The 25,678-nt window shown below is 38.2% G+C and overlaps 1 protein-coding gene across 20 annotated transcripts in view; it reads right to left on the minus strand.

Moving 5' to 3' along the window:
- The window catches only part of ANKRD28 (ankyrin repeat domain 28), a 216,253-nt gene that overhangs the window by 45,078 nt on the left and 145,497 nt on the right, over positions 1 to 25,678 (minus strand). For 10 of the 20 annotated variants that reach the window (XM_021068207.2, XM_084986543.1, XM_021068206.2 and 7 more), the window contains 5 exon segments: positions 21,135 to 21,205; positions 15,625 to 15,825; positions 14,232 to 14,319; positions 6,051 to 6,193; positions 3,239 to 3,451 (listed from right to left, as the gene is read on the minus strand). In XM_021068207.2, coding sequence (XP_020923866.1) covers positions 3,239 to 3,451; positions 6,051 to 6,193; positions 14,232 to 14,319; positions 15,625 to 15,825; positions 21,135 to 21,205 — 716 coding nt within the window. 20 annotated transcript variants of the gene reach the window in all.

Here is a 25,678-nt window from a genome sequence, read left to right on the forward strand (position 1 = left end):
GTATCCATAAAGACACGGGTTTGATCTCTGGCCTTGCTCAGTGGGCTAAGGATTCGGCATTGCCTGAGCTGTGGTAAAGTTTGCAGACATGGCTCAGATTCTGCATTGCTGTGGCTGTGGTGTAGGATGGCAGCTGTAGCTCCAATTTGACCCCTAGCCTGGGAACTTCCATATGCTGTGGGTGAGGCCTTAAAAAGACAAAAACAAAAACAAACAAACAAAAAGCCCCCCAAACAAAACAAAACAAACAAAAGAAACTCCCTTGCCATGTGTAAAATCCACCACTGAATTTTCTAAATCATTAAGGATCCTAACTCCAAACAGGACCACTGGTATGAGCATTATAGCACAAGTGAGCCTCCTGTAGAACTGATTCTCACTTCCACATTTCAAAAGAAAATACAGACTTGAAAAGAATCATAGGTACTAGAGTCAGCTATGTAGGCAACGATATATGAGCCACGTAATTATCAAATCATAATAAGTATTCATGTTTAAATGACACTGTATAAACTAAAAAGCTTAATGTTTACCCTTTAAAGACAGCTATGTATAAACTAAAAGGTGCATTATAGTTAATGATATAGGTAAGCTTCCCTAACTATATGATAGTTAATATTTAACAGATGATTTTAACTACAGCCACTTTATCATAAAAGGTCTCATAGAGACTAAAAATATTTGGTTGAGATGTTTTCATTTGAAGAAGTTAAGATCATTTCAAAATTTTTATTTTGAAACACCTTTTTTTTTTTTTTTTTGGTCTTTTTGGGGCCACACCTGCAGCATATGGAAAGTTCCCAGGCTAGGGATCTAACTGGATTGTAGCTGCCGGGCTACACCATAGTCACAGCAATGTCAGATCCAAGCCATGTCTGAGACCTATACCACAGCTCAGGGAAACGCCAGATCCTTTAACCCACTGAGCAAGGCCAGGGGTCAAACCTGCGTCCTCATGGATACTAGTCAGGTTTGTTACCACTGAGCCATGATGGGAACTCCTGAAAGACACTTTTTTTGTTTGTTTGTTTTAGGACTGCACCGTCGCATATGGAAGTTCCCAGGTTAGGGGTCAAATTAGAGCAGTAGCTGTCGGCCTGTACCACAGCCACAGCAATGTGGGATCCAAGCCACGTCTACAAGCTACACCACAGCTCATGGCAACACCAGATCCTTAACCCACTGAGTGCGGCAAGGGATTGAACCCGCAACCTCATGGTTCCTAGTTAGATTCAATTCCACTGTGCCACAACGGGAACTCCCTTGAAAGACTCTTCTTTTAAAAAAATTACGAGGCTTTAGAGTAAACAAATAGTAAACTTCTCACACTCCACAGAAATCATATTATTTTTTTCTGCGCACTGATTATCCAAATAGCAGGAATTCTTCAAATCAAAATAAGCATTTCTGAGAATTCCCACTGTGGCTCAGCTATAATGAACCCAACGAATATCCATGAGGATGTGGATTTGACCCCCGGCCTTGCTCAGGGGGCTAAGGATCTGGCATTGCTGTGAGCTGTGGTATAGGTCACAGAAGCAGCTCGGATTTGGTGTTGCTGTGGCTGTGGTGTAGGCCAGCACCTGAGGCCATGATTCGACCCCTAGCCTGGGAACTTCATATGCTACAGGTGTGGCCCTAAAATAACAAAAAGGGGGAAAAAAAACAGTTCAAATTTATTATCAGCAAAAAATTTTAGCAATTATTTAAACTATTAAAAATACAACTTCAGTAGGTGATGTGATTAGGAACTGAAAGATTTAAAGGTATATTCTTAAAAGACATTTTACCACAGATGTTCTTTATGACATCTGTTCCCCCGCCTTCCATGGGCTAACATGCATAAATTTTGTCCTTTAGCTGGCAGAGGGCAATTTAGAGCAATGGCCTAACTACAGATGGGCCTGCTGCTGCTTACAGCTGACAGAGTGGGTCCATGGCATCACTAAAAGATTTTCTAAAGTTAGAGAGGTAAGAAAATGGACTCCAGTCTGAAAAGACACTGGCTCATCACACCTACCAAAAGAGCTGAAATTTTATGTAATTAAAGCTCTGAAAACATTTGAAGCTTAAATGTTATTACTAATTCGGAGTGGCTCTATTTTGTCTGTGGTTTTCTTCATGCCACAAGATACGGTTTGGCAAGTCCTCAAAGAATGAATTAATAAATTAATACAGAAGCAATCAGTGAAGGCATCTTGGAAAATACAAAACGATGACTACACGTTATAAAGTAGTTATGTTCAGAACTGTGGTTGCATGAGTACGTCCAAAGAATTATTCAGTGAAAGTACATTTATTTTGGCTCCAGAATTTTCAAGTATTTCTAAAATTCAAATGCTCACTCTAAAAAGTGACTGACAAAAAAGCAACCATTCCTTGTATATAAAACACTGATAATAGTTTTTCAATTTCTCTAACATTGTGAAAAATTTCACAAAGGTTGAAAGAATATTACAGTGAACATCCATATACATACCATTTAGATTCTATCACTATCATTTTACTACATGAACATTACTACATATCAATCTGTCCATCCACCTACCCACCCATCCAATTATACGATGACCTTCAAAGTCAGTTGCAGAAATCACCATGTATTACCTCCATATGCCCTGGTACACGTATCATTAACTAAGGTTCAATATTTGCTTTGTAAGCTTCTAAGGAACATTTACATGTAATGAAGCATATAAATCTGAAGTGTACAAATTCGTCAGTTGTTTTTTTGGTTTTTTTGGCTGTACCCTCAGCATGAGGCAGTTCCTGGGACAGGAATCAAACCCATACTACAGCATCAACCCAAGCCACAGCAGTGATGCCAGATCCTAAACCTGCTGCACAAGAGAACTCCTTCAATTCATGAGTTTTGACTAACACTTATTCATGTAACACAAAACCTATCAAAATACAGGGTATTATCACCACACCAGAAAGCTCCCCTGTCCCCCCACCCCTTTCATTAGTATCTCCTCTAATTTCAACAACTGTTGTATTTTTATCCCCAACTATGGAGGCAACAACTGTTCTGTTTTTCTCCCCAACTAAATAAATGGAATTTTGTCTGTTCTAAAAACCTTATATAAATGGAACTAGTGAATATTCTTGTGTAAAGCTTTCACTCAGCATAGTATTTTAAAGATTCATCTTATGTATCAGTAATTTGTTCCTTTTTACTGCTGAACAGTCAATGCTACCACAGTGAACTCCTAAACATTACATACAGACTTCCTACCTTCATATTGACATCGGCCCCATTGCTTACTAGAAGCTCTAAACACAATGCTCCATGAGTGGATGCAGCAGCAAAGTGCAAAGGAGTAAATCCTTTTTCATTCTTCTGATTTACATTAGCACCACAGTCTATAAGTTCATTCACGACAACATCTTGTCCATTATAGCAGGCTACATGAAGAGGTGTATTTCCATAGGCATTTGGTTCATTCATCTATTGGAAGAAAAAAATGTCAGCTTTTTAGCAGTCTTTCTAAAGATCATCATTGTGAACTATTTTAGCAACAATGGGTTGAAATCAAATTATTACAGTGAGAAACAGGGATAAATACACAGATGAGGCTAAAGTTCTCTTAAAATAATGAACTTAATACCATTTTGGTGTCAAATGGATTTTGTACCTTCAGGGAATATAATTCACATACACAAAGTCTACTTTATGACAAAACTGAATGATTCCGAGATATGTAGTTTCCAACCTTACATGTTGACATTTTACCAAAATGAATGTGTGCAAAAAAATATACTCAATATTGAGCAATAATTCATGTAACTCAAGTTTATTTATTTATTTTTCTTTTTTGGCCACTCATGGCATATGGAGTTCCCAGGCTAGGGATCAGAGCCCAGGCGCAGTTGCGACCTAACCCACAGCTGCGGCAATGCCAGATCCTTAACCCACTGTGCTGGGCCGGGGAGTGAACCTCAGTCTCAGTGCTCCCAATATGTTGCCAATTCCTTTGCAGCACAGCAGGAACTCCTCAAGTTTTATCTTTCTATTTCTTAAAAATAAGTTAGTGAGTGCTTTAAAGTTTACATCATCTTTGTGTAGTAAAGAATTTTTCCTTTGGCCTTGCTTTCTGGGAGGTAATCTATGTCACACCTGACAGGTGTGTCCTTGCCTAGGTGGATGCTGGCTGCCCAAGATCCTGAAGCAGAACTAGGAACAGTCCAGTCTTTAGGGCAGGGCCATCCACACCATATAAACCAATCATGTGGTTTAGGGGAGGGGCTTTGAATCCCTGGGTATCGTGAACATGGAGACTAAAATCAACCATGTGAGTAATTTTGACCAATCATGCCTATGCAGTGAAGACCCAATAAAACTCTATAAAAACAAAGCTCAGTGTTCAAACCACTATGTGAACACTGTCATACTTTGACACTGGGAAAGTAAGGAGTCCTGACTCTACAGGGAGAGGCCAATGGAAGCTTTATGTTTAAAATACTCTGCCCTGTGTGTCTCTTCCTTCCGCTGATCTTAATTTGTATCTTTTTTGTGTAATAAACCATAACCATGAGTATAGTAGCTTTCAGTGAGTGTTTTGAGTCCTTCCAGTGAATTATCAAAGCTGAAGGCAGTTTAGGAAATCCCTCAAACTTATATTTGATCAGAAGTAGAGGTAGGCTTGTATAGAGACTGTGCCCTCTAACCTTGTGGTTGGCCCCAATTTATCACAACTTTATTTAACATTTTCTTTTCTCAGATCCCTGGTAACAGAAATTGGAGGAAGTGAAAAAGCAACACTTAACTTGAGTCAAATTACCGAGATTTCATTGTCAAAAGCTGGCAGACATGACACAGATTCTCCCTAAGAGCTTGCAGAACTTTGAGAGGTTAAATTTATTGTTTTAAGTCACTCATTGCATGGTAATTTGATATGGCAGCTCTAGGAAACTGAGTCACACAACTGGAGGCTACATATCACTAAGTGGCTCTAAATCTGATTTTTTTTTGAAGAATATTCTCACCAGAATTGAGGTTATTTTGCTATCAATAAAACAAGCTTTAAAGATTATACCAGAATGGACTTGAAATAGTGATAAGAAACAAGGTTGCCTCATTTATTTGGATCAAGGATCTCTTAAGGCATTATGATGCTCTGTTAAAACAGAGCCATAGGAACTGCTGAAATAAAACTTTCAGCTGTTTGCATTCTACAAGTCTACCTAACAATGTGCTTGAATTTTTGATCCCTACACTTTCAATAACTAAGTGCCTCACACGGTCCTTACATAAACAGTCTACTCAGCTCCAAAGTTCTACCATGTATTCTTGGTCCAACCAGACTATCACCTACCTTCTGCTTTTGCAGCTGATCTAAATTACCTCCCTCTAGCAGAGCTTTACCCTCTCCTTCCAATTTGCTGCTTTTTAATCTGTGTTTTAAAGAAGCAGATGACTTTGTTAGAACTACACCTAAAATAAGAGTAAATATACTAAGAGTGGGTGTAAAGTATAAGTGCCTGAAGGATGGACTGTGGGAGCAACAGGCATTCTTAGCTATCTCAATTCTGGCAGCAACTCCTCCTAACCAGACAGATTTATATAGTAAGGAACACTTATAGCTGCTGGGCCAGAAGCCTCTAGTTTTTGTGCTTGGCGCTGGCCAATATGTGTAATGTGAACAGCTACCATCATTTAAAAGGAATATTAGACAAACTGGGTGAATGAGACTAATAACCTAGCCAATTAGGGAAAAGAATACAGGTGTGTCTGATTTGCTGGTTTCCACAGCTGAAATGAAACTTCAGGGCCCACAGAATGTGATGGAAAAGAAAAACTTCTGCCAATCAATTATTCACCTTTGGAATGTATTTTAGCTCTTATATATATGTGGACTAATTTCGATTTTTGGTCAGGTAACAGTACACTGTATGTTATGTAAAGGACTATAAACATAAAGCTATTAAAAGAGAAAAACATTATTGTAAGAAGTCATTCTTTAAATCTGAAATAACTTCTGTCAACAGCAAAATCACAAACACACAAAATGCTCCATTCTTTTGTACCACTTAGTCTGTGCACCTACATCAACCCCAAGATCGAGAAGGTATTTGACTACGCTGATCATCCCGCTGGAGGCTGCTGCATGGAGAGGTGTGTAAGACTTCTTATCTTTGCATGTCACCTCAGCTCCATGTGCCACGAGTAATTTCACTACTTCAATGTGACCTGAAAATGTGTTTATGAAGAACAAACAAATGAGTGTATGGAAAACATGAAATACAATCCTGAATATCTTTAAAGAAAGATAAAAATGCAAACTGATATATATTCCATGACAAGCCACCATTGAATCACATTATAACCAGAGAGAGGACAGAAGAAAAATAAAAGAATTTAGGATAATTTTGATAAATGTTGAGTCAATTAATAATACATTTAATTATTTTATTGTATATGAAAATAATACATTTAATTATTTTATTCAATAACGCTGTGATCTATAATCCTTCTTTTACCTAGATCTGGTTGTTTTAATACATTCTCAAGTTCTTGAGTTAGAACTTCTCAAGTTCTTTTTATGTCTAATGTAAGACATTAGTTTGTATGTTTTAGTGGAATCTTCTACTTGGAAATCTGGGAGTGTTTTGGGCTTATTTCTTAAAAATGTCAGAGCTTTAGAACATGCAGTTAAAAGCTTCTTTTTCATTATTATTTCCACAAGATGTCCTTAACAACCTGTTTGTTATTCACCCTTGTATCAATCAGGATAGGCTAAGCTTTATATGCTGTGGTTAAATGTTACTGACTCCCAAATCTCAGGGCTTAAATAATTACTGTTTTATTTCTCATTAACATTATGACAGCTTGGCAAGAGGGCTCTGCTCAGTCATTCAGGGATCCAAACTCACGGAGCTGACACCATCCTGAAGGCTGCATCAGAGAAGGGGAACAAACTGCAGAGTCTCACACTGGCCATTAAATTCTCTGGTCCAAAAGTGATATTGCTTCCATTAGTCAGAACTAGTCTCGGGCCCCACCCAATTGCACAAGGAGGCCAGGAAGGGGGACTATATCTGGAAGATGAGAGAACTACTCTTCTCCTTCTATACTGCCTCATTACCTGTCAATTTGATTATACAGTGCTTTTTCCACATCCCCAAATTCTTTCCACCTCTGTCTCTGTTCATAGGATTGACTTCTTCATCATACAGAATGTTCTGCTTGGGTGTTTCTAATCACTGTTATGAATCCATGAAGGGCATGTTAGTTCCCATCTACCCTAGAAGTCTTATAAGACTTATTTTTTTAAATGATTTTAATTTTTTCCATTATAGTTGGTTTACAGTGTTCTGTCAACTTTCTACTGTACAGCAAAGTGACCCAGTCACACATAAATATATACATTTCTTTTTTCACATTATCCTCCATCATAAGTGACTAGATATAGTACACAGTGCTATACAGTAGGATCTCACTGCTTATCCATTCTAAAGGCAATAGTTTGCATTATTACTAACCCCAGATTCCCAGTCCATCCCACTCCTTCCCCCTCTCCCTTGGCAACCACAAGTCTGTTCTCCAAGTCCATGAGTTTCTTTTCTGTGGAAAGCTTCATTTGTGCCGTAAATGAGATTATAGATATAAATGATATCATATGGTGTTTGTCTTTCTCTGACTTCACTTAGTATGAGAGTCTCGTTCCATCCATGTTGCTGCAAATGGCATTATTTCATTCTTTTTTATGGCTAAGTGGTATTCCATCGTGTATATATACCACATCTTCTTAATCCATTCATCTGTCTATGAACATTTAGGTTGTTTCCATGTCTTGGCTATCATGAATAGTGCTGCAGTGAACATAAGGGTGCATGTCTTTTTAAAGGAAAGTTCTGTCCAGATATATGCCCAAGAGTGGGACTGCTGGGTCAACATGGTAGTTCTATATTTAGTTTGCTGAGGTACCTCCATACTGTTTTCCATAGTGGTTGTACCAACTTACATTCCAACAGTGCAGGAGGGTTCCCTGTTCTCCATGTCCTCTCTGGCATTTGTTATTTGTGGACTTGTTAATGATGGCCATTCTGATTGGTGTGAGGTGGTACCTCCTAGTAGTTTTTATTTGCATTTATCTAATAATCAGTAATGTTGAGCATTTTTTCATTTGCTTGTTGCTCAACTGTGTATCTTTGGAGAAATGTCTGTTCAGGTCTTTTGCCCATTTTTCAACTGAGTTGTTGGTTTTTTTGCTGTTGAGTTGTATAAGTTGTTTGTATATTTTAGAGATGAAGCCCTTGTCAGTTGCATCATTTCAAACTACTTTCTCCAATTCCATAGGTTGTCTTTTTGGTTTTTTTTTTTTTGTCTTTTCTAGGGTCGCACCCATGGCATGTGGAGGTTCCCAGGCTAGGGGTCTAATCAGAGCTGTAGCCACCGGCCTATACCACAGCCATAGCCACACAGATCTGAGCCACGTCTGCAACCTACACCAAACTCACGGCAATGCCAGATCCTTAACTCACTGAGCGAGGCCAGGGATGAAACCCTACAGCATCATGGGTCCTAGTCGGATTTGTTAACCACTGAGCCACGATGGGAACTGCCCCCCCCCTTTTTATGGTTTCCTTTGCTGTGAAAAAGCTTGTCAGTTTGATTAGGTCCCATAAGACTTCTTATAAGATGTTTAGATCCTTAGAATTACATGAAGCACCATGCACCTGTAAAAACTATCTAATAAGCATATAACACCCTGTGATGTTCCTTATACTTGAATCATTGTTTAACTAACTCTTTAAGCACTTTTATTTATTTATTAAGTTCCCAAATATATATCTTCCAAGGCAAATATCATAGGCTCTTATGTTCTACTTCTTGGTACAGATCAGAAAAAAGAGGCACCTAATAAATATTTTTAATTTAAACAAGTTGCTCATGATGCCATTTTTAATACCTTTTCATAAGGAAGGAGTATATAAAGTTAATAAAAAGTGAAACTTTCTGACTTAGGACCCCTCCTTCTTGAAAAAAAGGATACTACAAGATGCACAAAGAAGCAAGTAGATTTAATTATTTATATATATATAAATTATCAAAGTGGATACTTTCATCTATTTTCCTCCCCATCTCAATATGAAAAATATCTACTATATTTTTAGGGAAAAAAAATCAAAAGAGTATCTATCAAAACGTTAGGTGCCAAATTAAATGTGACTATTATATAAGAGTACTAACTAGAAAACTACAATAAAGTACCACCCCATACCAGTCAGAATGGCTATCATTAACAAGTCTACAAATAAGAAATGCTGGAGAAAGTGTGGAGCAAAGGGAACCCTCCAACATCATTGGTAAGAACGTAAAGTAGTAAAACCACTATGGAAAACAGTATGGAGAAAACTACCATATGATCTAGCAATCCCAGTCCTGGACATTTATCCAGACAAAACTTTCATTCTAAAAGATACACGTATTCCTATATTCATCACAACACTATTCACAATAGGCAAAACATGGAAACAAGCTATATGTCCATCAACAGATGAATGGTTTAAGAAGATGTGGTATATATATATACACAATGGAATACTACTCAGCCATAAAAAAGAACGAAATAATGCCATTTGCAGCCACATGGTTGGAACTAGAGATTCTCATACTAAGTGAAGTAAGCCAAAAAGAGAAAGACAAATACCATATGGTATCACTTATATGTGGAATCTAAAATACGGCACAGATGAACCTGCCTACAGAACATAAAAAGACTCATGGACATGGTGAATGGACTTGTGATTGCCAAGGGAAGAGGGAGGGAGTGGGATTGGGACTTTGGGGTCAGTAGATGCAAACCATTGCTTAGAATGGACAAGCAATGAGGTCCTACTGTATAGCACAGAGAACTATATCCAATAACTTGTGACAGAACATGATAAAATATGAGAAAAAGAATATATATATATATGATTGGGTCACTTTGATGTACAGTAGAAATTGACAGAATATTGTAAAATCAACCATACTTTAATAAAAAAAAATTTTTTAAGTACTAACTGGTGGTATGAAAGATCTTCCACTACTTGTTACTCCTGATTTATGGCTCTAGAAAGGGTTTATTGTACTGAATTGAAAATCATGATTTATAATGCCCAGGAAGGTCACACATAAATATAGCCTCTGTTTGGAGTTCCTGTCGTGGTGCAGCAGAAACAAATCTGATTAGTATCCATGAGAATGTGGGTCTGATCCCTGCTGGCCTTGCTCAGTGGGTCAGGGATCTACCATTGTCATGAGCTGTGGTGTAGGTTGCATACATGGCTAGGATCCCAAGTTGCTGTGGCTATGGCATAGGCTGGCAGCTGCAGCTCCAATTCAACCCCTAGCCTGAGAACTTCCGTATGCCACGAGTATAGACCCAAAGGCGCCCCCCCCCAAGCTTCTTTTTAACTGGCCAAATATATCTTATTCACTAATTTGCCAAAGAGAAACAAATTCTCTTGATTTTTAAGTCTAGAAGGCCCATAACACAGACATACTGGAAAAATTGTTGGAAACCAATAACATCATTCTAAGCAAATGACACAGATCTTACTGTGTGTACAAACTAGTAGATTCCAGGAAGTATGAACTTTTCCTAACACTGATAAAGCCCTATTTTTAAAATATGCCATGCATAAGCAAATTCACAATCTTAAAATTGACAAATATTTACTTAAGCACACTTCTGAAATATGAATAAATTTCTTTATTGGATCATTGGAAACATGAAAAAGAAGGAACCTTTCCAGAGCCAGTTTGGGGTGACTTATTTAAAAGAAAAAAAGGAAGAAAGTTCTAGAGTGAAATAAATTACACTTTTCTAGCTACGTATACCCTAGCCAGATTAAGTATGTGTCTTCTTTATCAATTCATAGAATGATGCTACCAAGGGGACTAGATTTCATTTAATTCATCTGAGTGTATGTTTAGAAGACAGTATCCAGTAGCCATGCACAGCATACATAATTCTGTAGTCAATCACAACATCCTTTTGAAAAACTGGAGTTCCCTGGTGGCCTAGCAGTAAGGATCCAGCATTGTCACTGCTGTAGCTTAGGTTTGATTCCCAGTATGCCATGGGTGCAGCAAAAAATAAATAAAAAGTTATATCCATTCAATGTGAATCTTCAGGAATTTGGGAAATTCCTTAAATTTTTCTTTAAGATTTTATTTTTAATTTTTATTACAGTTTATTTACAATGTTGAGCCAATTTCTGCTATGCTGCAAACTGACTCAGTCATATATATGTGTGTATATATATGTACATTCCCTTATATTTTTCTTTTGCTCGTGAATGTTTAAGAAAAATAAAATGATCTTTGTTTCAAATTTATAAGTTTTTATATAGAAAGGAAAAAGAAAAAAAATACCATTTCATATCAACTCAAATTATGCATTGTTTCACAAAGAAATAATGAAAGGAATTACTAATCAAGGTAATTAGTACCCTCTATATCAAAGTCATCAAGGTAAGGTAATGTGAAGCAAAACCTGATGGGATACTGCTAAAAGCACTGAATGCAACAGAAAAGATGAATGAGTAAAAGGGATCTTAATGAAGGCTCATGGTAGGAGCAAACATGGGGTAAGGAGAGAAAAATGATCAATTCATTTGCGGACAGAGGTGGGGCTGGGGAACACTGACAGAGAATTCGATCATAGCATAAGAATAAAAGGTAGAGCCTGACAGAAAAGTAAGGGCAGCTCAAGGGACAGAAGGGGACAGAAGGCCAGGGCAAATAAGGAAGCCTGTGAGAAATAAACTACAAGAATTCATGTATGCCTCTTAGGCTAAGAGTGACAGATTCTCTAGAGGTGACAATGAGTGGATTTCAGGCCTGTCTAACAGCCAAGTCAAAAGTGTCCTACGTTCACATATTCAGCACCCCCAACATTTTTGGCTGTCCCGAGGCATATGGAGTTCCTGGGCCAAGGATCAGATCTGAGCTGTAGCTGTGACCTAAGTCACAGCTGCAGCAATGCCAGATCCTTAACCACTGTGCTGGGCTGGGGATTGAACCTGAACCCAAATGATCCCAAGATGTTGCTGATCCCATTGCGCCACCACAGGAACCCCTATTTAGCCCCTTTTAATCCTCAACACCGAGAACAACTGAATAGTTTTAGAAACTGTGTCAACACTCCTTTTTTTCCCAAGCTTAAAGAAAGAAACAGAGGAAGGAGAATTACTAATCTGAATGTTTATGCTCAAAAAGTATATGGATCATGAGGTCCAAGAAACAGATTTTTTTTACAATTCAAAACTGGCCTAAAAAGTGACTGTTTTTTTTTTGTTTTAATTTTTTATTCTGCAACTTCTTAATTCATATAACATTATTTTATTTACTTGTTTATTTTTGCTTTTTTAGGGCTGCACCTGTAGCACACGGAAGTTCCCAGGCTAGGGGGTGAATCGGAGTTGTAGCTGCTGAGCTATGCCACAACCACAGAAATGCTAGATCTGAGTCATGTCTGCGACCTACACCATAGCTTGTGGCAACATGGGATCCTTAACTTACTAAGCGAGGCCAGGGATTGAACCTGTGTCCTCATGGATACTAGTCAGATTTGTTTCTGCTATGCCACAACAGGAACTCCTAAAAAGTGACTCTTAGATCAAGGAAAACAAAGCCACCTGAGTGCTTCTGAAATACACAAATCCATTATTCTGGGAGCTCAATTAGAGAGGCAACCCACAAAATTGCTTGGCCTTCAATTTCATGAAAACAGCTGTTTAGCCAAGTCTAATTATTTGGAGATAAAAAGCATAACATACTTTGCTTAATTTGTAAACATTTAAAGTATACAGTTTTCTCATATTTTTCTATTTTACAATTTGATGAGTTTCTAAAATTAATAATTTTCTATCAAATCTTTCTTTAATCTTCTAATTTTAAGTGAGAGATAGGAAAAGATGAAACCAAGAGCAGGAAGTAATGAAGACAAGCAATGCCTGTGGGACAGGAGTACCAAAAGGAATAAAACCAGCACCACGCAGCAGCTCCATCAGCCTGTATGTGATTTTTCCTAAGTCAGGGGAGCCAGAACAGCAGAAGCAGAATTATGACTTTGGGGAGGAATAAAAAAGTCTTTAGCACTATGGCTGCAAAGAGAGGAGCTCTTTCAATTCTATTTTAAGAAGCTTCTGTCCATGGCTTCCTCCCAGAGGCACAGCCTGGCCTTGCAGGATGTCAAGGTTTGTGGCAAGTTGTGCTTCCTCTGCTTAGAGAGCCACTTGACCTGCACAGTCTTGCTGCCCACAGCCAGCAGCTCTATGCTGTTCCTTTTGTGCATTTTAAAGTATCCTGAGGAAGGCTGACCTACCTCCTCCCTAACTATCCAAGTTACCACAAGATTCATTAATGTTTTCTTTAGTGCTCTGTTTACGAGGCTGCATGGGTTTTAAGCGGCCTGCCCCAGGACCATTTTCACACAACCCTCTTAGTATTAGAGTGCAATTTTGCAGATCCTAAGACTTTTTAAGAATGTTAAAATCAGAAAAGCCTATTCTCTAAGCCCCACTTTCCTCCTGTGAAATTACTATGGTAGAAACCAAATATGTTGATGCCTATTTATTTATTTTTGCTTTTTTTTAAGGGCTGCACCTGGGGCATATGGAAGTTCCCAGGTTAAGGAGAGAATTTGAGCTGCTGGCCTACACCACCCCACAGCAATGCCAGATTCGAGCAGTGTCTGAGACCTACACCACAGCTCATGGCAACGCCAGATCTTTAACTCACTGAGCAAGGCCAGGGATCGAACCCTCATCCTCATGGATGCTAGTCGGGTTCATTAACTGCTGATCCAGGAAGAGAATTCCCGATGATGCCTATTTAATAACTAAGTGCCTGGCCCAGAGTATTAGGCTTCTTAATACAGCTTCATAACTTCTACCTCAATATTCCCATGCAAACAAGAATGGGCACAGGATGGGTATGAGAATGAGCTTTTAGTAAACACCAATCTAAATTTTGTGTCCCAGGCTTATGTCTAGGATATCTCTCCTTTTAAAGGTAAACAGGATTAATTTTAAACATCTTTCAGAACTGGACCCAATGTTCCCCTTCTCCTAGCAAACCTCCCCTACTGCCAGGCTGGTTCCACTTGGGCAGCAAACTCAGATATGGTGTAACTTCTCACTATCCTAAAATATGTTATACCAAATGCAAGAATGAAAATGTCCAACTTTTCCTTAATATATAATGTCAAAAAATAAATTTTAAAAGTACATACCCATATATGCGGCCCAGTGGATAGCACGTCTATCTTTCTTATCAAAAGCATTAATATTGGCACCTCTAGACAAGAGCAGCTTGACCATCTGGAATAAAAATAAACACAGTTTCCTCAAAATTTAGAGGCAGAACTGTTCAAGAATAACCCTCGTGAGGACTACTGATCTCAACCTTTCTGGGAGTGAATTTCTTCATTTTGGAAGGAGCTACATTACATACAAAGACTCTCTAACATAGTTTAATAAACAACAGGACAAAACACAAAAAAGAGGTTTCAGTGCGGTTGTTATTGAAGTATCAGTATCTTTTAAAGATGCCATTTTGTGTCCTGGCATTTTATGAATAACTAAGCACAAATCTGTAAAGTCTAAGGGTGGAATATTTAAAAACAGGTTTTATTCCTTTTTTAGAGCCCAAAGTGTTATTAAAATTCCAAGTGCATTCTGATCCTAGAAATACCTTAAATTTAATTCAAACATAAATATAGTGTCGGTAATATGATTAGACCTGAAGGTCACTGCACAGGCTACATCCCTCAAAACGTACCAAGAATAGTTATTTCTTTTATGTCTAAGCATATTTACAATAGTTTCCCTATTGGAAAGAGCACTCCAAATGTCAAAAAGTGACGCATCTAGCGACCTTAACTGCCATGGAGGCAAGAATTCTTTATGCTGCAAAAGCAGAGAACAACTCTGAAAACAGCACTGCAGTGACTAGCTCTCAGCCATGTAATTACCCTTTTTAAAAAAAACTGAAGTATAGCTAATTTACAATATTTCAGATGTAGAGCAAAGTGATACATATGTATCATCTTTGTCAGATTTTTTTTTCCCTTATAGGTTACTACAAAATACTGAGTATAGTTCCCTGTGCTATATTTTCCATTACTTTACCCCCTTGAATTTTTGTGTCTGCAACACAACTGAAGGATTGTACAAGTTGGCCTCAATTGTTCTTCTACCTCTGTTTCATTCTAGAAGATGGTTCCTACCCTCCACATTCCTTTGCTACTATCTTTCTGGGAGAACAATGAAACTACTGTCATTCTGGACAATTTTCCCACTATGACAGAACATCCTTTTCACGCGGTGTTTAAGAGTTGGCAACGTTCGCCTTTGTATCCCCAGGTCAACCAGGAATTTCAAGTGCAGGGGCTGTATGTGATAAGTAAATCTCTAAATCTGGGAAAGTTATATCATGAATTACCAGGGAAAGAAATCTGAGGATCTGCTGAGTGAAACTAGATAAAAGTTAACAAGATAGATATTTTTGTTTGCTTTTACCATGGACTGATGACTGGCTAAAAAGGGCAAGTCTATTAATAATTGGGGGCGGGGTGTGGGAGGATGCAGGGAGAGAGAATTACTGATTGACTGAATGCCACCTACCTCCCCATGCCCACTGAAAGCTGCATGGTGCAGTGCGGTTCTCCCCGCTCGATCGGACACGTTTACATTACTCAGTAGAGGAACCAAAGCTTCCGCACACTTTACAGCTTTATTAGCTGCTGCTATGTGTAATGGAGTTTGCCAGTTTTTGTCTCGAGCATTAACGTCTGCAGAATGCTTCAAAAGTACCTGAACTGCTTCCTAAAACATATGAAGATGTTATACAAGACAAGTGAGTTAACAGTTTTAGAAATTGTGTGTGTGTGTGTGTTTGTGTATGAAGGGAATAAAATTTCTTGAGGATAAAAATAGTTCTGGAAGAACCTGCTATAAATAAGCCAGAAAACAAAATACTTTGAACTTCCTTCCAAGCCATTCAAAACCATATAAGATGCATTAAGACAAAACATTCCCTTTTCCATCCCCTAATTAAGGGAAGAGCAATCTCTATTAAAATTCACAAGAAGAAATACAAATATTCTCCAAAAACATTCATTACTTTTGCTTTTCTAGATGGTGAGATACAATTTATACTTTCAAAGCTTTAAAATGTAAATTATCACTTTGCCATTAAATATATGAAAATTTAAAACACACTATTTCCCAAGTATTACACATGCTCTATCTTACAAAACGAAAAAATCACTGGGAACTAGTTCATTAAAGAAAAAGAGACAGAGAGAAAAGCAGGCAGGCAGGCTTTGCAGTGATACTACCTGGAGGGAGAGGTGGTGTTAACAAGGCAAATTAAGAGTTACCGTTCAAGGGAATTCCTGTTGTGGCTCAGTGGGTTACGAACCCTACTAACATCATGAGGATTTTGGTTCGGATCCCTGGCCTCACTCAGTGGGTTAAGAACCCAGCATTGCTGTGAGCTGTGGTGTAGGCCTGCAGCTGCAGCTCTGATTCAACCCCTAGCCTGGGAACTTCCTATGCTGCAGGTGTGTGCCCTAAAAAAAGCGGGGGGCGGGGGGGAGACCTGGTGTCCCAGAGCACAAGGAAACATCACAAAACATCCGAAAACTGGACTCACTGCAAGATCATAAGGGATCTAATAAGCCATCAATATTAAGCAATATAATCAGGACTAGACGTAGCAAATTTTTTTCCTTATAGTGATAATCCCATTTTTGGCAAGTGAACAACAAACTACATATGAAATGGAAAGGACTGGAACCAGAACAGAATCATCTCAGTTCTATCTAGTAAACCGACCCTTGGTTTTCTTATTAGTAAAGAAGGGAAATACTACATGTTCATCACATCTCAAGTCTGCTATAAGGCAAAAAAACTTAACGTATATGAAAAGTATTCAAAAGATTAAAATAACTAAATACACAAAGTAGGAAGGAAGCCAGAACAGAATACTATTATTCACGATTCGTACATAGTCTTTTTTTTTTTTTTTTTTTTTTTGCTTTTTACGGCCGCACCTGCGGCATGTGGAGGTTCCCAGGCTAGGGGTCGAATCGCAGCTACAGCTGCTGGCCTACAGCAACAGCTGCAGCAACCCAGGATCTGAGCTGTGTCTGCGACCTACACCACAGTTCATGGAAATGCCAGATCCTCAACCCACTGAGCAAGGCCAGGGATCGACCCTCAACCTCATTGTTCCTAGTCAGATTCACTTCCACTGTGCCACAATGGGAACTCCGTGATTCATATAGAAATAAAAAATAATCAGAACTATTTGAAATATGGGAAATAGTACAAGACTGGTAAAAGACTGAAGACACCTATTAATCTATCAAACTACTAAGTAGGTAACCAAAGGCATACAGAGGGCTGCCTTGTGACCCTACGATTCTATACTCCAGCTATTTAACCAAGAGAAATTTTAAAAAGACCCATCTAAGAATGTTAGTAGCAGTTTTATTCATTCATAAGAGCCAAAACCAAAAAAGGTAAATGTCCACCCATAAAAAAAAAGGACAAAGTGGTATACAATACTATTCAACAATAAAAAGAAATGAACCATTAATGTACACAACAATATAGATGAATCTCAAAAATGTCACACTGAACAAAAGAAGACAGTAGAGTGCATATGTTATGATTCCATTTTTATAAAATCCTACAACAGGCAAAATTTCTCTGTGGTGAGATAAATCAGAATAATGGTTGCCTCTGAGAACAGGAGGGAACTTGCTAGAGTGACAGAATATTTTATATCCTGGTGAGGAAAAAGTTACAAGGGTGTACACATTTGCCAAAACTCAAGACTACACACTTAAAGTCTATGCATCTTACTGTAAATATATTTCAATTTAAAAAAGTAATACTGGGGCAAAGATACATAGAGGAATTATGTACTCAAAATCATGAAGAACAGGAGTACCCATTGTGGCATAGTAGAAAACAAATATGACCAGGAACCATGAGGTTGTGGGTTCGATCCCTGGCTTCACTCAGTGGGTTAAGGATTTGGTGTTGCCGTGAGCTGTGATGTAGGTTGCAGATGTGACTCAGATCTGGCATTGCTGTGGCTGTGGCAGGCCAGCAGCAACAGCTCCAATTAGACCCCTAGCCTGGGAACCTCCATATGCCTCTGGTGTGGCCCTGAAAAGATAAAAAACAAAAAAAACCAAAAAAATATGAAGAACAAGGTATAAACACTGTCAGTATTCTCCACCCCCATCCTCAAGAAGAATATATTGTGACTTGGGGAACTATACTAACATTACCCTGGGAAAAGTTAATAGGGATGTACTAGAAAATAATGAAAACCAAAATAAAGAATTTATAATTGGATAAATTGGGCAAATACAGTACACTAGAGATGCCATAATTGTTCTCATCTGGAATTCACAACTAAATACCTCAAAGTTCCTGAAAAGTATGTGGACTATTTATGTTTCATTGGTAAGAAAAGAAAAAAAAAGACTATACTTTTGTTTCACAGAAAAGCAAGAATAAATTTGGTTTACGGTAGAGGGTGGGTAAGATGGTGCCTAAAGACTCCATGGCTCAGATTTTAGAATCAGGGCAGATTAAAGTCTGAACCCTGGGTTAGGGACTTAATAGAACACCCCCCACAATTCATGTTGAAGCTCTATCCTCCCAATGTGACTGTGTGTGTAGATAAAGAGGAAGTCAAGTTAAATGAGATCACAAGAGAGGGATTCTAACCTGATCAGACTGGTGGCCTTCTAAGACAAGGAAGAGAGAGACACTCCCACACCCTCCCCATCAGGTGAAGACACAGAGAGAAGGCAGCTGCCTGCCAGGAATAGTCTTCATCTGAAACTGACCCTGCTGGACCTTCACCTGGGGCTTCTAGGCTCCAGCCTGTGACAAAATAAATTTCTGTTGCTTAAGCTGCCCAGTCTATGGTATTTTGTTATGGCAGCCAAGCTAATATATCCACCCTTTAACCACTCAGAATAATATATGTTAGTGCTGTGTCACAACAGTAGTGGTCTTTAAAAATTTAGAGAAAACTTAAAAAAAAAAAAAAAAAAAAAACCTCTAAAGATAGGAGACATCAAAAACAAAAATTAAAAAAGGGTAAACTTCTGGAAGTTACAAACCGAGGAGCCTAATGTCATACCTTAGTAAAATTGTAGATTTTTTTAATTAACACATTACAAACATTCAGGAAAAAAGTAGAGATAATCAAGGATATACATAGTTTCACTAATTACAAGTAATACCATAGTAACCCTGATCCCAATTTTTTCATTAGAGAGTATGTATGTGTAAGAAATGCTGCAGGTGTGCCTTGACTTAAAAAAAATTTTAAAAACAAGTAATTATATTATGATATTGATTTAAGTAAGATTATAAAATATGGGGATGGGGTGATCACAAAAGGTTAAATAATTGTATCTAAAGAGTATTTATTCACAGCTTGAGGTTAGACACAGGAAAAAAAAGGACTAACATATTTGCAAATAAATGCAATGTTTGGATGGACCACTAATATCTCACATGATAATATATTTTATATTCAGTTCTCTTGATAGAACTAAAATGTTAATTCTTAGAGTTAGGTCTAAAAAATAAATGCATATCCTTTACATGATCCAGTGTGATATGGCGTCTTAAAATAGAAAAACCAAAAACTGGGAGTTCCTTGGTGGCTCAGCAAATTAAGGGTCTGGCGTTGTCAATGCTGTGGCATGGGTGAGAGATCTCTGCCTGGGAATGTCCTCATGTTGTAAGTGAGGGTAAAAACAACCAACCCCTCTCAAACCAAAAATAAGACAAACGCACCACCAACAGCCCTAATGCTCAGGAACTGATTTATTCAGAAGAATACTCAGCATTTAGAGAGCACTGAATTGTATGCTACACTTGAAGAATGACAATCACAAACCAGTTGGTGGAGAAAAGAAGATCGCAACCAGGCAATACAATCAAGTATGTGGAAACCACGTCACTGAAGGAGAACTGAGGCGTTTGGGACAGTTAATTCTCAACCCAAGTTCAATGAGGGTGTTAAATCGCATGGCCTCCACTGTCTTTGATGAGTTAACTTCCCTCCTATGCAACTACAATGATGCTAGCCGTGTCTGTCTTTGAGAGAACTGAGAAAACACTCTAATCATCTTCTGTAGAGCTTCCTTCTCTCACATTATCTCAAAAACATAAACCAAAAGCTACTTAAAGTTTTGTCTTTTATATAACCGTATGTGGTTTTTTTTTCTCATTAAATGAAGTAAATATGTAAGTATAGCTCTCTTCTGCTCTCAGGCTACAAAAGGAATAATTCAAAGAATATCAGTGAAATTGATAATTTTGAGTAGGCTTCCTAAGAGTTCGCTAATTAGGAGATTTTCTTTTTAAAAGAAAAATTAAAAAAATAAAATTAAAAAAAAAAAAAGGAGTTCCTGTCATGGCTCAGTGGTTAACAAACTGAGTTAACTACAACAGCTCCTTCAAAATATCTACCCTACAAGGATGTTATGAGAATGAGAAGATATGAAAAACACAAAAGTGAACGTTCTCCAAAAATGTCAGTTATCTTGAAGAGCAAACAGCATACAGAATTATAAATAAGATGGAACTGTTTTTCCTCATAAGACACTTAACATAGTTTAAGGTTACATACTTAGAACTGGCAAAATGTGAGATCAAGTAAATGTTTCAGAAACTAATTTCAGTGTTTACTTAAACAATATTTCAATTAATCATTATACAATGCTAATATTATTTCTTGACTGCAACCAGTAGAACCTTTGCAATATATCTACGAGGCTAATGTGAACCAGTAGAGAAAAGCCCCAAGGAGGAATTTTAAAATAGAGGAAAAAAAAAAAATCTCCCTCATAGGAAGTACAGTAGGAGGGTTTTCTCTGCTACTTCAGACTCTCCAAAAGGCCTTAGTCACAAGAGGGAGATTGAACAATTAATAACTTGGTTTGTACAAATTCCAAAATAAAGTGACTAGTCTAGGTATTTTCAGTTGCTTTTTCTTTTTTTGAAAATACAGAATTTGAATATGGGCTCATAAGCAGGGCTTCTTAATAATCTTATATACAATATATTTACTAAAAGAAATTTCATACCTCACTACAAGATGCAACTGCTCTGTGTAAAGGTGTCAACCATTTGCTGTCTTTGGCATTAACTCTAGCTCCTGCAACAAGAAGAAAAAAATAAATTGAAAAATTTTACATAAAATATTTTAAATAAATCTGAAATACTAGTTACATATAGTCCAAATTGGATAAATAACAATTGAAAATGTATACTTCATTTTTATACTTTTTGCTAATAAATTACATTTAAATTACAAAACTATCTTTTTAAATGGATGTCATTATTCAATAAAGTATTGGCTATTTATTTATTCAAAAATCAACAAAATGTTATTTTATATACAGGCTAGAATAGCCACCTTTATACAGAGCATATCCAAAGTGAAAACAATCAGAACCCACTTTAGAATGTGTGTTAAAAAACTCAAATACTTAAAGAAGAATACTCAGACATAAAGTGTAGACCGTTAGAAAGTATTCATTATATTTCTTTATAATGAATGTATCACATTATAAAACAATATATTATCAAAATAGTTTTCCAGCGATAATTAAAAATACATTAGCACTACAAAGTTATTTTATAAAATGCATACAATGGCTTTAAACTTAGAGGAAAAAATTGGAGTTCCCGTCATGGCTCAGTGGTTAACAAATCTGACTAGGAACCATGAGGTTGCCGGTTTGATTCCTGGCCTTGCTCAGTGGGTTAAGGATCTGGTGTTGCTGTGAGCTGTGGTGTAGGTTGCAGACATGGCTCAGATCCTGAATTGCTGTGGCTCTGGTATAGGCTGGCGGCTACAGCTCCGATTAGACCCCTAGCCTGGGAACCTCCATAAGCTGCAGGAGTGGCCCTAGAAAAGGCAAAAAGACAAAAAAAAAAAAAAAAAAAAAAAAAAAAAGCAAACTTCGGGAAAAAAATTGAGAAAGAAATGAACTAGCTCATGTGTCTTTCTAGGTTATACCTAAAGCTCTGAAGTAGTAATAATTTTTTTAAAATAACAAATCAACTATATATACTTGCTTAAAAATCATTAAATCAATGGGTAAAAATTATCCCTAATAGAATGGAAATATATTAAGTAAGACAAAAAGTGCATCTTGTAATGTGAGGAGGGAGAAATCTATCACCTATGTAAAATCCATTGATTTGGTGCTTAAATCTCAACCAATTAATTAAAAGCAGCACACTGTAGGATCACTCTAGGTAAAGAGAAACAGCCCTGGCTCTTAAAAGTGCAGGGGAACAGGCAACAGACCAAACACTATAAGCAATGCTAGATATATATCTAGATTTAAGACTAGCTAGTGAGAAGAGGCTTAGTCCAAGCTCCTTACTTTCCAGATGATTAAATGCTGGTACAGCAAGCAGCTCAACGTCAGAGTCAGAGTCAAGTGTAGCAGAACCAAGGATAGAACTCGGACATCCTAATGTTTACATTCTATGTTGAGTGTGAAGTTCTAGGGCATTATCAAGCAGTGACTCCAGGTCATAGCCTGAATAACCTCTGGCTACAGGTCCCTAATTAGCTGTATGATCCCTCTGAACATACATTTCTTTAGCTATAAAACATATCTCCTAACAGCTTCTTAGATTAACATATATTCAATGTAGCTAGTTCATATAGCACAGATATGTTAGAGCTAGACTTTAAAAGTCTTGAACATGAGAGAAATGAATGAAATGCAGATGTAGGAAATAATCCACAAATGTGGTGCTTAAAGCTGAACTCTCCGTGGACAGGGACACTGAGGACCCTAAAAGAATAATGAATCAGCAGGAGAGCTTTCAAGATTGCTTAAGGGGAAGTTCCCGCTGTAGTGCAATGGGTTAAGAATCTGACTGCAGCAGCTAGGTTTGCTACAGAGGCTAGTGAGAAGAGGCTAGCCTGGGACAGTGGGTTAAGGATCTGGCATTGCAGCAGCTGTGCTGTAGGTCACAGCTGCAGCTCAGATTCAATCCATGGTCTGGGAACTTCCATAAGCTGCAGATGTGGCAAAAAACAGACAGACAAACAAACAAACAAACAAACAAACAAACAAAGTGCTATAAGGCTTTGGGAGAAAGGGAGTCAGCAGAATAAAGAAGCTACCTGAGAGAGCAGTATATTCACGTCATAAACATCTGAACAAGTAAGTGCCAGGTTCTGCTGAGATCAAAATTGGGAGAACATAGTCTGAATACAGGTCAGCATTTGTTTGGGGTAAGAGGCAGAACGTAGTTATCACAAATATTTCAAATGTTCATGGTCAAAAAGTTGAAGCTCTAGAGACAATGAAGGGGTTTCCTTCTTTCTCCCTATTTATTGCTTGGAACATCAATGGTCCTCTGTAACACCTGCCCCTTTCTATGATGTTGTATTTATGTGCACAGCAGAAGGGCAATTCCTGGTATTAAGGCCTAAAGAGTAGTGACACAGACACTCAGAAGAGACAAGTACCCTGGAAAGACAGAGAGAAGAATGAGGCCTGATAATGGGCCTCCAATAAATGGGAAGCATCAGAAGTCTGACTCAAGGTATTAACTGACAAGTAGAATGTGGCTGTAACAAAAAACAAGGATGATCTCTATGTGCTAATATAGACCTGAGAAATAAAAAGTGAAAAAAAGCAATATTCACTTTTGTATGAGGAAACCCTGGGGGGAAGCTAAGACATTAACAACAGTGGTTGTGGACCAGGGATCAAGATGGCAGAGGAGGAGGACGTGGTACTCACCTTCTTCCACAAACACATCCAAAAAAAAAAAAAAAACTATACGAAGAGCAATTTGTACAGAACATCTACTGAACACTGGCAGAACACCTCAGACCTCCAAAAAGGGCAAGAAACCCTCCACATAACTAGGCAGAACAAAAGGAAAAAGAGAGAGAAGAGAAAAAAAGAAACCAGGGCGGGATCAGTACTTCTAAGAGGGAGCTGTGAACGAGGAAAGGAATCTGTACTCTGGGAGGACGGCTAACTGACTGGGAGGTCAGCAGGGACACAGGACTAGCCTCAAAGCCACGGAGAAAAGCACAGCAGTAGGTCAGGGGAGGGCAACGTAGACAGAGAGCTGCACAGACCATCAGTACCACCACCCCGGACACCACAGCCTGAGACACCTGGGTGGGGGCTGGGCACTGAGACTAGGGCAACAGAGGCCAGTTCTGGAAAAAGGACTGGGGAGGCTGTGGGATGCAGACTGAGCAGCAGTACAGGGAGCACCAGAGGAGGCCTGGGCCTGCCAGAGAAGCAAAGAAACGTTGTTGGGGAGGGAAAGAGGAAAGGGGCAGGACTGTCATAGGAACATCTTTCTCTGTGCATGCATGTGCTCTCAGATGGTGGGGCACCTCTTGTGTGGGCTATGGGGTGGGTACAAACCACCACAGCAGTCTCAGACTACAATTCTCTATTGTCTGCAAAAAGGAGACCACACCAAAAATGAAAATGCAGAAAATTATGACTCAGAAAAGGGAGCAGGAAAAAAAACCCCGGAAAAACAGCCAAGTGATCTGGAGGTTACCAACCTCCATGAAAAAGACTTTAGACTGATGATAGTGAAGATGATTCAAGATCTTAGAAATAAACTGGAGGTAAAGAATGATAAATTACAAGAAACACTGAGCAAGAAACAGAAGATTTAAGGATTAAGCAAGCAGAGATGCAAAATACAGTAACTGAAATAAAAAATTCACTAGAAGCAACCAATGGCAGAATACTGGAGGCAGAAGATTGAGTAAGCGAGGTGGAGGACAGACTAGTGGAAGTCACTGATGCAGAATTTTTGAAAAGAGAAAAAAGGTTGAAAAGAAATGAAGACAATCTAGGAGAATTCTGGGACAACGTTAAACTCACCAACATCTGTATTACAGGTGTGTAGAAGGAGAAGAGAGCAAGGGCCAGAGAAAATATGTGAAGAGATAACAGTCAAAAACTTCCCTAACAGGAGTTCCTGTCATGGCTCAGTGGTTAACGAATCTGACTAGGAACCATAAGGTTCCATCCCTGGCCTTGCTCAGTGGATTAAGGATCCGGCATTGTGTGAGCTGTGGTGTAGGTTGCAGACACAGCTCGGGTCCCGAGTTGCTGTGGCTCTGGCGTAGGCTGGTGGCTACAGCTCCGACGGGACCTCTAGCCTAGGAATCTCCATATGCCGTGGGTGTGGCTCTAGGAAAGACAAAAGGACAAAAAACAACAAAAAATTAAAAAACAAAACAAAAAAACCCCCCTTCCCTAACATAGGAAAGGAATCACTCATTCAAATCCAGGAAGCAGAATGAGTACCATATAAAATAAACCCAAGGAGGAACACCCTGAGACACATATTAATCAAACTGATTAAAATTAAAGACAAAGAGAAAATATTGAAAGCAGCTAGAGAAAATACACACACAACATACACGGGAACCCTGATAACTGACAGTCCCTTCAATAAGTGGTGCTGGGAAAACAGGATAGCTACATGTAAAACAATGAAATTAGAATATTTCCTAACACCATACAGAAAAATAAACTCAAAATGGATAAAAGACCTAAATATAAGACTGGATACTTTATGAAACTTTATAAAAAATATAAAACTCAAGAGG

Source organism: Sus scrofa, chromosome 13 (assembly GCF_054392235.1).
Source record: "Sus scrofa isolate SSC_HxYL_T2T_F1_AM1 chromosome 13, Sscrofa_HxYL_maternal_Yorkshire_Landrace_v2.0, whole genome shotgun sequence".
Taxonomy (NCBI): Eukaryota; Metazoa; Chordata; class Mammalia; order Artiodactyla; family Suidae; genus Sus; species Sus scrofa.